The sequence below is a fragment of the Tachypleus tridentatus genome, chromosome 7 (assembly GCF_004210375.1).
Source record: "Tachypleus tridentatus isolate NWPU-2018 chromosome 7, ASM421037v1, whole genome shotgun sequence".
NCBI classification, from domain to species: domain Eukaryota; kingdom Metazoa; phylum Arthropoda; class Merostomata; order Xiphosura; family Limulidae; genus Tachypleus; species Tachypleus tridentatus.
In genome coordinates, this window is record NC_134831.1 from 111,557,566 (window position 1) to 111,572,323 (window position 14,758).

Sequence of the window (14,758 nt, forward strand, 5' to 3'; positions counted from 1 at the left end):
TGGCCATTTGTAGGTAGTTTTAGTAGTAGTGAATTCTATAAGGGTTGCTAATTGGTTACTGGGGATATGTATCTATGGGGTGTGATCTTGGATATAAAGTTCTAAAGCTATCTTGCAGACTTCAGTGAAGAGGAAGATTACATCAAAACTGGCCATTAAGGCTTTATGATTAAGAATAGATTTAAAGTTAAAAGATTCTTTCAGAAAGAAGCCAGCTGATATTATACATTTAGAAAATTCCCATGATATATATTTACCGAGGTTGTAATTAAATGATTCATAGGTCGACATTATGGGTCGTAGTGGACAATCGGGTTTATGAGGTTTGGAGGTGCCGTATAGTTATGCTGTGCGTGCGTGGGTAAGAATATGTTTTCTCAGATTGTGTTGGTTTTTTTCATTTGTAGTAGTATTCTGTTTAATTGGTTTTCACGTGTTTTTGTTTGATTTCTGTGTATTAGTTTAAATTTGTTTGTATCTTATAATATGTTCATTTTTTGAATGTATCCATTATAACTATAACACTGCCCTTATGTGCTTTCAGAATTTTAATGTTGTTGTCTTGTTTTAGGTCGTTTATAGAATTAATATATTTTTATGTGAGGCTGTTTTTTAAGTTTTTTTTCCTGTTAAATCATGTTGATGGTTTTGTGTGAAACTTCTTTGAAAAAGTTAAGATACAGTTTTGAGGTGTTTTGGGGAAATAGATGTTTTCAGTTCTACTTGGAAAGGTAGATTGTTGATGGAACTGTTGTCCAAGTTATCTTCTTTGTGATGGTTGTTTTTAGTTTGTGTAGAATGGCTCACCAATCTTCTAGCTGAATCTTCCAGACAGGTGTTCATTTCGATGGATGGAATATTTCTAGATGTTGCTGTGAAGTTCAGTAGATGCATCTTTCCATTGCTTAATTTTCGGTCGGATCAGTTAATTACGAGGTTTGTTGCTGGTTCTTCATGTTGACGTGTTTTTTGTTGTTAATTTATCTGGTTTCTTGTTGTGACGGACCTTCTTTTGAATGTTGCGTTGTAAATCCCAAGAAAACGTGTGGGGGTGAGCAATAGACAAAGAGGGGCCACAAATGACAGTTTCAGTGAGACATTATTAGTCAGACCGAATTAAGACAAATACGGAAATCATGTGATAATTAAAGTATTCTGTAAAGTGTTGTTTCTGCTAAGGGGTCAATGAAAAATTTTAGAAGTAGCTTTAATGGATAAAACATCATACATAAAACAATGTGATATTTCGTTTTAAAGACGTGGTTCTGCTTGTGATACATAATCTTTAATAAGTTATGCTTATTACCAAGTTCATTTAGTGTTTCACTCTAAGTAGGTTCCTTATCTGATCGGAAGTTAATGTTACTTACCTGATTTACTACAATTAGAGACAGAGCTATTGTTCCCAAAAAGTGAGTGAAGTTACATCTAGTAACAGTAGGAAGATGTACCATATAAAAGGAGAGATGGACTGTGTCACACTTACTAGTAGGTAGATGTATCATTAAAGGGAGAGGTGGATTGTCTCACACTTACTGGTAGGAACATATACCATTAAAGGGAGATATGCATTGTATCAAACTTACTAGTAGGTAGATGTACCATTAAAGGGGGAGATAGATTGCGTCACACTTACTGGTAGGAACATATATCATTAAAGGGAGATATGCATTATATCAAACTTACTAGTAGGTAGATGTACCATTAAGGGGGGAGATAGATTGCGTTACACTTACTGGTAGGAACATATACCATTTTATGAAAAGATCGAACTATGACATTAAAACACAAAACGCTGGAGTTAACTTGCATTTTGACCCGAAGAGCAATCGTCTCAGATGATACGAGTTCCTAGAGCTAATTAGGACAAATTTCTTCAAAAGCTCTAAACGTTTTGTGTTAGAGAAGCACTTCTTGACACCAAATAGGATAATAAAACTAGCAACAACACCATATTGAGTTGGATCGATTAAAGTTTATTTTAGTTTAAAGATACAAATGGCCCTAAAATCACAGTGACATAAAATACATGAATGTAACGACAGTAACTGGTACAATATATATGTAATTTTTCAAACCTTATCTCACTATAGGTCGTTAACTCACACCATAAGACATTTCATGAGAGCTCTCTGATGTTGGTTGTAATCGAACTTTGTTTTATTACAATTCTAGTTAGAAAAAGTAACTCAAAGAACAAAATATCCAGTTTAGTAATTTTCATGGCAGTTTCCGCTTTAAACTTGATTGTTTTAGCAAAACAATGATGTTTAAAAATAACTTCTATTAGCGTTTTATTTTATGTACGTGTCAATATTACTACCTAATAATGACGCCAGCTTAGACTCAAGTTGTGTCAATAAATTCTTTAACAATTAATGAGGTTTGCTGGCTCTCGCGTTGTGTCAATAAACGTGTTAAGTAGTTGTGACGCTTGTTCGATTTACAGTTGTGTCAATAGTGACGCCTGCCTGTGTCCAAGTTATATATATCAGTGATTGCTTTAACGGATAAGACAGGCATTATTTATGCGACATATTTCACCCAGCTTGCTATTCGATAGTACTATTAACCCTAAAATTAGTTGTAATTTTAGTACCGTTAACCTTCAAATTAGTCGTAATTTTAGTACCATTAACCTTCAAATCAGTCATAATTTTAGTACCATTAACCTTCAAATTAGTCGTAATTTTAGTACCGTTAACCTTCAAATTAGTCATAATTTTGAGAACAAAACCAGAAAGTTTCCAACTAAGGTTTCTTTTCATATCTCGTTTTCTTTTTTCATGTTACAATTTTAATATTATTTCAATATAGCGTTTAGAAAATAATAGCCTACAGTTTAATACAAAGTGTGTTGTTAACCAGTGGTACATCAATTCACAGAAACATACCTACAACAAGTATATCGTATATAACAATGGAAGTTTTGTTTATATCAGCAGGAAACTATAATCACCTGAGTTACACTACATGTTTAGTTGTGAATAAAATAAATATAGTAAATATATAATTACATGCTATAGAATAATGGAAAACTGGAAAGTTCCTGGTTAAATCAATCTGTGAGTTATAACTTAATACCAGTCATCGAACGTTTACCAGACCAGCTGTTAACATTTAATGGGGTAAAAAACAAAACAGCTAATTAACCAAATCAAAGGGCAAAACCTACCCTCGATGATATGACAACGTTTTTAGAAAACCATGGAATAAATCTGGTATGTTCCGAAGGAATGATACATTCGGTTACTGTGTGATATAAAATTAATTTCGGAAGTAAACTTTTACGTTATGCGGGTGGCGGAGTCGATATTTATAAATAACCCTTCTATTATTTCACGTGATTATTCTTTCTTGGGCGACAATCGGGCAATTTCAAGTTTTGTTGACTACGACAGGCTCCGAGATTAACACGTCAGGTGGCGCCACCTGGACTGAATTGCAACGTGACAAAATCACAGATTCTTGACACTCTCCCAGTGACGACAGGTCGTCTTTAATCACGGTAACATCTTTGGCACGAGGGTACACGTTCTCGTAATCAAAACAGAATCGTTTACGACATCTGCTGTGGGACTTCTACAAACCAAAGTTGTATCGAGTCGATATCTCTTAAGAAGTTGATCTTCGAGGTGTTCACAAACCCGTTTAAAAAGTCGAACTGGTCCTAAAATAGTACATATATGTAAAGTAAAAATACAGCTTAATTACACTTTAATTAACTAAACTCATTAATGCTAAAGTAAACGTTTAAAATGATAAACTGGCCTTAAAATAACGAAATATGAACAAACAAGACGTAATGACTCAATAGATATAATTAGATATCAAATCAGACACGAGATGGGGTTACGAGCTAAATAAAAAATGTGTACCTCAAAAAACAATAATTTATAAGTAGTTACGACGCGGGTAAACATTTAGTACATACGTATATAATAAAAAAAACAAACCAGATAATACATGCTGTACGAACGGTATCATGAAGAGATGCCCTAGTTAGATATTCGTATTGCCAACTTAAACCGATAACTATTATAAGAGTATGTATAATATATTATTACAAATAATATTAGAATAGTATGTATTACATGTTATTAAAACTAATATTACAATATTATGTATTACACGTTATTACCACTAGTATTACAAGAGTATATGTATTGTAAAACTATCACTGATACAAGCAGTAATAATAAATAAATTAACACGACTTTAACCAGTCTGTTTTGTGTGACTTATCTACAAACCAGAGAAACACAGTAACAAGGCACACGTTGTGTGATTTATCTACTACCCAGAGAAACACAGTAACAAGGTACACGTTGTGTGATTTATCTACTACCCAGAGAAACACAGTAACAAGGTACAAGTTGTGTGATTTATCTACTAACCAGAGAAACACAGTAACAAGGTACACGTTGTGTGATTTATCTACTAACCAGAGAAACACAGTAACAAGGTACAAGTTGTGTGATTTATCTACTAACCAGAGAAACACAATAACAAGGTACACGTTGTGTGATTTATCTACTAACCAGAGAAACACAATAACAAGGTACACGTTGCGTGACTTATCTACTAACCAGAGAAACACAGTAACAAGATACACGTTGTGTGATTTATCTACTAACCAGAGAAACACAGTAACAAGGTACACGTTGTGTGATTTATCTACTAACCAGAGAAACACAGTAACAAGATACACGTTGTGTGATTTATCTACTAACCAGAGAAACACAGTAACAAGGTACACGTTGTGTGATTTATCTACTAACCAGAGAAACACAGTAACAAGGTACACGTTGTGTGATTTATCTACTAACCAGAGAAACACAGTAACAAGGTACACGTTGTGTGATTTATCTACTAACCAGAGAAACACAGTAACAAGGTACACGTTGTGTGATTTATCTACTAACCAGAGAAACACAGTAACAAGGTACACGTTGTGTGATTTATCTACTAACCAGAGAAACACAGTAACAAGGTACACGTTGTGTGATTTATCTACTAACCAGAGAAACACAGTAACAAGATGCACGTTGTGTGACTTATCTACTAACCAGAGAAACACAGTAACAAGGTACACGTTGTGTGATTTATCTACTAACCAGAGAAACACAGTAACAAGGTACACGTTGTGTGATTTATCTACTAACCAGAGAAACACAGTAACAAGGCACACGTTGTGTGATTTATCTACTACCCAGAGAAACACAGTAACAAGGTACACGTTGTGTGATTTATCTACTAACCAGAGAAACACAGTAACAAGGTACACGTTGTGTGATTTATCTACTAACCAGAGAAACACAGTAACAAGGTACACGTTGTGTGATTTATCTACTAACCAGAGAAACACAGTAACAAGGCACACGTTGTGTGATTTATCTACTACCCAGAGAAACACAGTAACAAGATACACGTTGTGTGATTTATCTACTAACCAGAGAAACACAGTAACAAGATACACGTTGCGTGATTTATCTACTAACCAGAGAAACACAATAACAAGATACACGTTGCGTGATTTATCTACTAACCAGAGAAACACAGTAACAAGATGCACGTTGTGTGACTTATCTACTAACCAGAGAAACACAGTAACAAGGTACACGTTGTGTGATTTATCTACTAACCAGAGAAACACAATAACAAGATACACGTTGCGTGATTTATCTACTAACCAGAGAAACACAGTAACAAGATGCACGTTGTGTGATTTATCTACTAACCAGAGAAACACAATAACAAGATACACGTTGCGTGATTTATCTACTAACCAGAGAAACACAGTAACAAGGTACACGTTGTGTGACTTATCTACAAAGTAAACAAACAGAATAACAACAAGGTAATCGTTGTGTAACTTATCTACTAACCAGACAAATACAGTAATAACAAGGTAATCATTGTGTGATTTATCTACTAACAAGAGAAACATAGTAACAACAGAGACGATGTGTGACTTATTTACCAACTTGACAAACATAGTAACAATTAGGTACAAGTTATGTGACTTATCTACTAACTAGAGAAACAGTAATAACAAGATACAAGTGATGTGACTTATCTACTAACTAACATCTTTACCTGAGATAAGTGTAAAACAAACAAAGAATACTCTTAGGTCCAGATAATATTTTTACCTGACAAAAGTGTAAAACAAACACAGAACACAGTTTGGTCCAGCTAACATCTTTACCTGACATAAGTGTAAATCACAGAACACAGTTAGGTCCAGATAACATCTTTACCTGACACAAGTTTAAAACAGACACAGAACACAGTTAGGTCCAAATAACATCTTCACCTGACATAAGTGTAAAACAGACACAGTATACAGCGGATGTATGGGCATTTTCTTTTCCATATACGCTGTCCTTGGTCCACCGGAATTTGTCCGTATTTGGAACTACTGAGATTTCTGTACGAAATCGGACGTTTCGCTGCAAAAGGTTTCGCTTCATAGCTAATGTTTCGCCTTTGTTATAATCCACTTGAAACGATAAGTGAGTCAGTAGGGTATGACTCAGGTCAGCTGTCTGTTGAACAGAAACGATACGTTAAACATCTAGTAATGAACTATTTACAAAGTGTAGTTAGGTTTATAATAAGTTGTAAAACTACATGAACATTACTGTACAATTTGGTAAGAGGTGTATAGATGGCCCAGGGTCGGCATAGACACGGTTTTTAATTGTTAAATTACCCGTCGCCAGTGACAGATAACGTTTAAGATAATCTATTAATTTAAATTATATCGTTAGGTAAAACGATCTTCACCTAAGTGAAGACCACTGTCGTGGTCTTTAACTGAGTTGCATCCTTGGTTTCACTCAGAGCCATAGCTCCGACCTACTTTACCACACACTGAGAAAAGTAATAATCGAGTATTTCAGTCATGCTAAGTTATGCTTCAGTCATAGCTCAACAATAACGTAGGAAAATCTATATTTCTATTATTTAAGTTACATCACATTTTAAAATGTGAACGGTAGTGTAATTAATTCTTAACAATTTAATGTTGAATATCCTGGTTGTGAAATAACATTTGTCAGCAACATTATTCATGGCTGTTCTACTGTTATTTTAAATGTGAATGCGTGCACAGCTTTTCAAACGAGAGACAGATGAACAGACGTCGGGTTAACAATAAGATAGTACAATGCTAAATAGTATCTGCCAAGTAATTCTGTAGTGGTTAGGGCACTTGGATCTCAACCTAACTTTGGATTTCCTTCACCAAACATTGTATTAACTTTTATTTATTGAAAGAGTAGCTCAAGAGTTGGCGGTGAGTGGTGTTGAGTGACTGCTCTACCTATAGTCTGTCACTTCAAAATGGCCCTCCAGTAGTTTGTGCAATATTTTAAGATAAACAGTCTGTCAGAAATATATTTTTCATATATAGTTTACGTTTCTGAAACTGTCTTAGCAACTTATATGGGCTACGTGGGCTGTACCAGACGACCCCAAACCAAGCCTATCCTCTCCCTGGTCCTATCATTATCAATAACTATTTATCTGTTTTCTTCTTATCCAACAGTGAACAAAATAAAAACGAAGTGGAGAAAGTACACGTTGTTAACCATATTAAACTGACTAAAGAAATCCTTACCGACAAGAAGGTATGAATAAGGTTCGCTTTCACTGCTCCAATAGAGAGTTCTTTTATCAAAACAACGTGGGTTTCATCACGTTCACCAACAGTTAGGTTTGTGAACCAAGACTTCTTCGTTAACCTAAATAAGACAAGACATTATGATATAGACATGAACTTTGTCGTCACTTCAAACTTATAGCGAGAAACCTTGTCGTCACTTTAAACCTACAGAGCGGAACTTTGTCGTCACTTTAAATATATAGAGGAACCTTGTCACTTTAAACCTATAGAGCGGAACCTTGTCGCCACTTTAAACTTAGAGGTTAAATCATCAGCCCACGTTAACTGGCAGGAGAGTTAACTCATGAAGTGTAAAGTATTACAGGGTGTTTTATAACCAGAGCTGTGGAACTTGGGTTATAATAATACACTACAACCAGAATTGTGGTACATTAGATTATAATAATACACTACAACCAGAGTGGTGGTACATTAGGTTATAATAATACATTACAACAAGAGTGGTGGTACATTAGGTTATAATAATACACTACAACCAGAGTGGTGGTACATTAGATTATAATAATACACTACAACCAGAGTGGTGGTACATTAGGTTATAATAATACACTACAACCAGAGTTGTGGCACATTAGGTTATAATAATACACTACAACCAGAGTGGTGGTACCTTGGGTTCTAATAATACACAAAAACCAGGGTTCTGATACCTTGGGTTATAATAATACACTAAAACCAGGGTTGTGGTACTTTGGGTTATAATAATACACTACAACCAGAGTTGTGGTACTTTGGGTTATAATAATACACTACAACCAGAGTTGTGGCACATTAGGTTATAATAATACACTACAACCAGAGTTGTGGCACATTAGGTTATAATAATACACTACAACCAGAGTGGTGGTACATTAGGTTATATTAATACACTACAACAAGAGTGGTGGTACCTTGGGTTCTAATAATACACAAAAACCAGGGTTATGATACCTTGGGTTATAATAATACACTAAAACCAGGGTTGTGGTACTTTGGGTTATAATATTACACTACAACCAGAGTGGTGGTACATTAGGTTATAATGATACACTACAACCAGAGTGGTGGTACATTAGGTTATAATAATACACTTCAACCAGAGTTGTAGCACATTAGGTTATAATAATACACTACAACCAGAGTGGTGGTACATTAGGTTATAATAATACACTATAACCAGAGTGGTGGTACCTTGGGTTATAATAATACACTACAACCAAAGTGGTGGTACATTAGGTTATAATAATACACTACAACCAGAGTGGTGGTACATTAGGTTATAATAATACACTACAACCAGAGTGGTGGTACATTAGATTATAATAATACACTACAACCAGAGTTGTGGTACCTAAGGTTCTAATAATACACTACAACCAGAGTTGTGGTACATTAGGTTATAATAATACACTACAACCAGAGTGGTGGTACATTAGGTTATAATAATACACTACAACCAGAGTTGTAGCACATTAGGTTATAATAATACACTACAACCAGAGTGGTGGTACATTAGGTTATATTAATACACTACAACCAGAGTGGTGGTACCTTGGGTTATAATAATACACAAAAACCAGGGTTATGATACCTTGGGTTATAATAATACACTACAACCAGAGTGGTGGTACATTAGGTTATAATAATACACTACAACCAGAGTTGTAGCACATTAGGTTATAATAATACATTACAACCAGAGTGGTGGTACATTAGGTTATAATAATACACTACAACCAGAGTGGTGGTACATTAGGTTATAATAATACACTACAACCAGAGTGGTGGTACATTAGGTTATAATAATACACTACAACCAGAGTGGTGGTACATTAGGTTCTAATAATACACAAAAACCAGGGTTCTGATACCTTGGGTTATAATAATACACTAAAACCAGGGTTGTGGTACTTTGGGTTATAATAATACACTACAACCAGAATTGTGGTACCTAAGGTTCTAATAATACACTACAACCAGAGTTGTGGTACATTAGGTTCTAATAATACACTACAACCAGAGTTGTGGTACATTAGGTTATAATAATACACTACAACCAGAGTGGTGGTACATAAGGTTATAATAATACACTACAACCAGAGTGGTGGTACCTTGGGTTCTAATAATACACAAAAACCAGGGTTATGATACCTTGAGTTATAATAATACACTAAAACCAGGGTTGTGGTACTTTGGGTTATAATAATACACTACAACCAGAGTTGTGGTACCTAAGGTTATAATAATACACTACAACCAGAGTTGTGGTACATTAGGTTATAATAATACACTACAACCAGAATGGTGGTACCTTGGGTTCTAATAATACACTAAAACAGGATTATGGTACCTTGGGTTATAATAATACACTGCAACCAGAGTTGCGGTACCTTGAGTTATAATAATAAACTGCAACCATAGTTGTGGTGCCTTGGGTTATAATAATACACTGCAACCAAAGTTGATAATTGGTTACCTCGACGCGTGTCTTACAAAGTGTTTCGAATAGATCAGCTTATTGAAATAAACTGAGAAAATCTAACACCAGTGACTTCACGTTCTTTAACACCAAACTTAATAAATCTTACACCAGTGTCTTTACGTTCTTTCACACCAAACTTAACAAATTTAACACCAGTTACTCTACGAGGGCTGTTCAAAAAATACGCGGACTGTTTGAATTGCGCAGCTCCAGTTGGTTCCAGGGGAATCCGCTTGGTGTCGCTAGGTTCGCACAGATCAGCTGATTACGACGCCATTTCCCGATTGCAGATATCTTCATTTGTGTATTAGCTACGCGGTTTTAAGTAAAGTGCGATTTTTTCGTTTGGTGGATTTCAGAATGAATGACCTGAAGGAGCAACGACTTGCTGTGAAATTTTGTGTTAAACTTGGAATATCTGCGACTGAAACTTTTGCTATGCTTAACACAACTTACGGTGATGTTGCTATGAAGCGTACGGCATGTTTCAAGTGGCATGAACGTTTTAAGGATGGTCGACAGTCCATTGCAGACGGACGTCCTTCCACGTCAACTGACGACCCACACGTCGACAAAATCAACACCATGGTGCGGGCAAATCGACGTCTGACTGTCAGGGAGCTTGCTGAAGAGTGTGGGATATCAGTTGGATCTTGTTACGAGATTTTGACCGAAAAATTGAAGATGCACCGCGTTGCTGCGAAATTTGTGCCTCAGAACTCGTGAGGTTTTGGCCAAACACTCGATCACTGTTCTTCCCCACCCCCCCTACTCACCTGACCTTGCTCTTTGCGATTTTTTCTTGTTCCCCAAACTCAAAAAACCCTTGAAAGGAAGAAGATTTGAGACGATTCCCGAGATTAAGGCAAATGCGACGAAGGAGCTGGAGGACATTACAAAAGAAGCGTACCAGGGCTGTTTCAACAAGTGGAAACACCGTTGGGATAAGTGTGCGCGTTGGGGAGGAGAGTACTTTGAAGGGGTCCCAGACCTGTAACTTCTAAATAAATTACATTTTGTTTTATGACGTCAATACGCGTATTTTTTGAACAGACCTCGTATGTTCTTTAAGAAATCAAACAGTGACTTTACGTTCTTTAACACCGAATTTAATAAATCAATCACCAGTAACTTTATATTCTTTGACACTAAACGTAACAAATCAATCACCAGTGACTTTACGTTATTTAACACCTAAGTTTTGTGACACCAAATCGCTCAAATGTAACGTCAATAAATGAAGTTTATTTTAAAAAAGAACAAACCAGTTACTTCTTTGTAGTTATGTTCTGAGTACACAGGGGGAAGCACTGTTGTGTTTTACTTACTCAGGCGACGAGTCTGAACCCGTGTCGTCCGATGCTGAAGGTGCTGAAATAAAGACGTTACGTTAGAAATCAAAAGTATGTTGTTGTTTTTTATAATGTATGAAAATTGAAACAAAACCTAATGAAATTATGAAAAACAGTCCATGTTTAAATAGAGGAAACTTCCATTAACGTGCTTACTTCGTAGTTTCCGTCTATGGAAGCGCGGACTTCCGAGAAAACCATTTCTAATTGTATTCAGGCGTGACTTCCACCTTGTTTGATGAAGGCTCGGAGAACTTGGGGTCGTACAGACATCTGTGGTCTCCTTGGTAACTGGTCTGGGAGATTTCGGTAAGGAGGTTCCAGGGTTATCTGCAGACTTAGGTGTACAGAAATTCCGTTTCGGCCGGCTAGAAAGTATCACGTGGCTTGTAATTATATTACGGTTCTCGTGAATACATTTACCAAAACAACTGCATACACAATTTATTTTTTGATGGATTATCAAATGTTAACAATTAACTTAAACTTGTAAGGCACCTGCTTACCACATGTGGTTTACGGAGAGTGGGTTTTTCAAAAGGTTCTAGGACTTGTATTTTGGTATTCTGTTGACTTTCTGAAAAGGTTCAATGGCTTGTTCTTTGGTATTCTATTTTCAAGAGGTTCTATGACTTGTATTTTAATATTCTGTTGATTTCTCAAAAGGTTTTATGATTTGTACTTTGGTATTCTGCTGACTTTCTCAAGTGGTTCTATGACTTGTACTTTAGTATTTTGTTCTCAAGTGGTTCTATTACTTGTACTTCAGTATTTTGTTCTCAAGTGGTTCTATTACTTGTACTTTGGTATTCTGTTGACTTTCTAAAGTGGTTGTATTATTTGTACTTTGGTATTTGTTGACTTTCTCAAAAGGTTCTATGACTTGTACTTTGGTATTCTGCTGACTTTCTTAAGTCGTTCTATGACTTGTACTTTAGTATTCTGCTGACTTTCAGGTCGAAACGTTGTTCGCTCTTCTACATAAAATATTTTCTCAACCCAAACGAGCCGTTTCTACATATATATTTCTCTACAAGTGGGTTTTCTCGACATCACCGATTATTACACAACCTACTGTTAAATATTTTTTAAGCACTTCGCTGTCATAGCTGGATGGTATGCACAGGGCAAGTTTGAGATCAGTAGAGTGGACACAAAAGTTAAGATGAAAACTGGTTACCATACCTTATACGACAACAAGGCCCAGTTCATTAAGATTCTACTGCTTTCCACTGAACCTCCATATATCTTAAGCAGTTGGAGAATGAAATATGAATTCACGCTAATCCATACAAAGACGTACGGGTGAAATGTCTGCAGGTTTCTGTGTGATTGGACTGTCTAACTTAGTTTTCAATAGCCGTTGCTCTTGAACACTTGTTGATTTATTGAAAATCATGGACCAGTGGTGTGCTTTGGACTTGATAGGCTTACGGCAGAATCATTTGTAAGAAACTATGCTGTTGAGATATCATCTAGAACTATTGTCAACAGATAGAACATAACCACACGTTAATACCAGTTTTAACAACGTAGCGATGATTCAAAATCTTTGTACAGGGTGGCCCAAAACTTATTCCACATAAAGAAAACACTATAAAATCTCATAGTCATCCCACATAAGATAAGTAAACAATATGATAGCTTATTAAATAATGTTAAAATATTCAGTTGGTCCAGAAGATGGCTGTTTCAGATGAAGATATAATTCTTCTTAATTTTCATCTGCTTTATCCTGATGACAGCTACAGGCTAAAAATAGGCCTAACGAAAAGTAGTGAACTTGCTCTATTCACAGAAGATATAACGAAACTTCAAACCATGCTCAAGTTAAAATATTCGTCTTTATTTTCAAGACTTAATAACGACACACAATAATTGTTTTTTTCTAAAAAAATACCTTCAATAAAACGAAACTGTTCTCCACTGTATATTTATATATGCATTTGTTTAGTTTATGTCAGGTCTTTCGTTTCTAAGCCTTACAGAACACACTAAACCACCACAGAGAAACACTTACCTGTAAGGGATTCGTCTAGACGACAACGGTGATCCGTGACTCATGATGTCAAATGAAAACCTAGTTAGAGAAATACATATATCATAAATATTCTGTTACTGGGAAGATTAATACTGCTGTAACAGCTTAAACATTAGTATATTCTTAAGTTGAAGAAACTTGAATATTCACAGTCCTAGTTTTAACAGTTTTCAGACCTTGTCTAGCTAACTTTAATACCAGCGTAATAGTGTGTTTTGTATCTGTCCACACCATGTCTAGCTTAGGCTATTACCCAGTGTAATAAGGTGTTAAACCAGTTGAACACTGTGTATTTGTTTACACAATGTCTAGTTTAGTCTAGTACTCAGTGTAATAAGGTGTTAAACCAGTTGAACATTGTGTATTTGTTTACACAATGCTTAGTTTAGTCTAGTACTCAGTGTAATAAGGTGTTAAACCAGTTGAACATTGTGTATTTGTTTACACAATGCTTAGTTTAGTCTAATACTCAGTGTAATAAGGTGTTAAACCAGTTGAACATTGTGTATTTGTTTACACAATGTCTAGTTTAGTCTAGTACTCAGTGTAATAAGGTGTTAAACCAGTTGAACATTGTGTATTTGTTTACACAATGTCTAGTTTAGTCTAGTACTCAGTGTAATAAGGTGTTAAACCAGTTGAACATTGTGTATTTGTTTACACAATGCTAAGTTTAGCCTAGTACTCAGTGTAATAAGGTGTTAACCCAATTGAACACTGTGTATTTGTTTACACAACGTCTGGTTTAGTCTAGTACTCAGTGTAATAAGGTGTTAACCCAATTGAACATTGTGTATTTGTTTACACAATGTCTAGTTTAGTCTAGTACTCAGTGTAATAAGGTGTTAAACCAGTTGAACACTGTGTATTTGTTTACACAATGTCTAGTTTAGTCTAGTACTCAGTGTAATAAGGTGTTAAACCAGTTGAACATTGTGTATTTGTTTACACAATGTAAAGTTTAGTCTAGTACTCAGTGTAATAAGGTGTTAACCCAATTGGACATTGTTCATTTGTTTACACAATGTCGAGTTTAGTCTAGTACTCAGTGTAATAAGGTGTTAAACCAGTTGAACATTGTGTATTTGTTTACACAATGTCTAGTTTAGTCTAGTACTCAGTGTAATAAAATGTTAAACCAGTTGAACATTGTGTATTTGTTTACACAATGTCTAGTTTAGTCTAGTACTCAGTGTAATAAGGTGTTAAAC

General features: G+C 35.4%; 1 protein-coding gene across 5 annotated transcripts in view; it reads right to left on the reverse strand.

Moving 5' to 3' along the window:
• Nucleotides 1-1,955: 1,955 nt before the first annotated feature.
• Nucleotides 1,956-14,758, reverse strand: part of LOC143256403 (serine/threonine-protein kinase BRSK2-like) — a 90,833-nt gene continuing 78,030 nt past the window's right edge. For all 5 annotated transcript variants that reach the window (XM_076513606.1, XM_076513602.1, XM_076513603.1 and 2 more), the window contains 6 exons: nt 13,527-13,586; nt 11,663-11,874; nt 11,483-11,525; nt 7,628-7,751; nt 6,320-6,551; nt 1,956-3,670 (listed from right to left, as the gene is read on the reverse strand). In XM_076513606.1, coding sequence (XP_076369721.1) covers nt 3,504-3,670; nt 6,320-6,551; nt 7,628-7,751; nt 11,483-11,525; nt 11,663-11,874; nt 13,527-13,586 — 838 coding nt within the window. In that variant the 3' untranslated portion in view covers nt 1,956-3,503. The remainder of the gene's footprint in view (nt 3,671-6,319; nt 6,552-7,627; nt 7,752-11,482; nt 11,526-11,662; nt 11,875-13,526; nt 13,587-14,758) is intronic.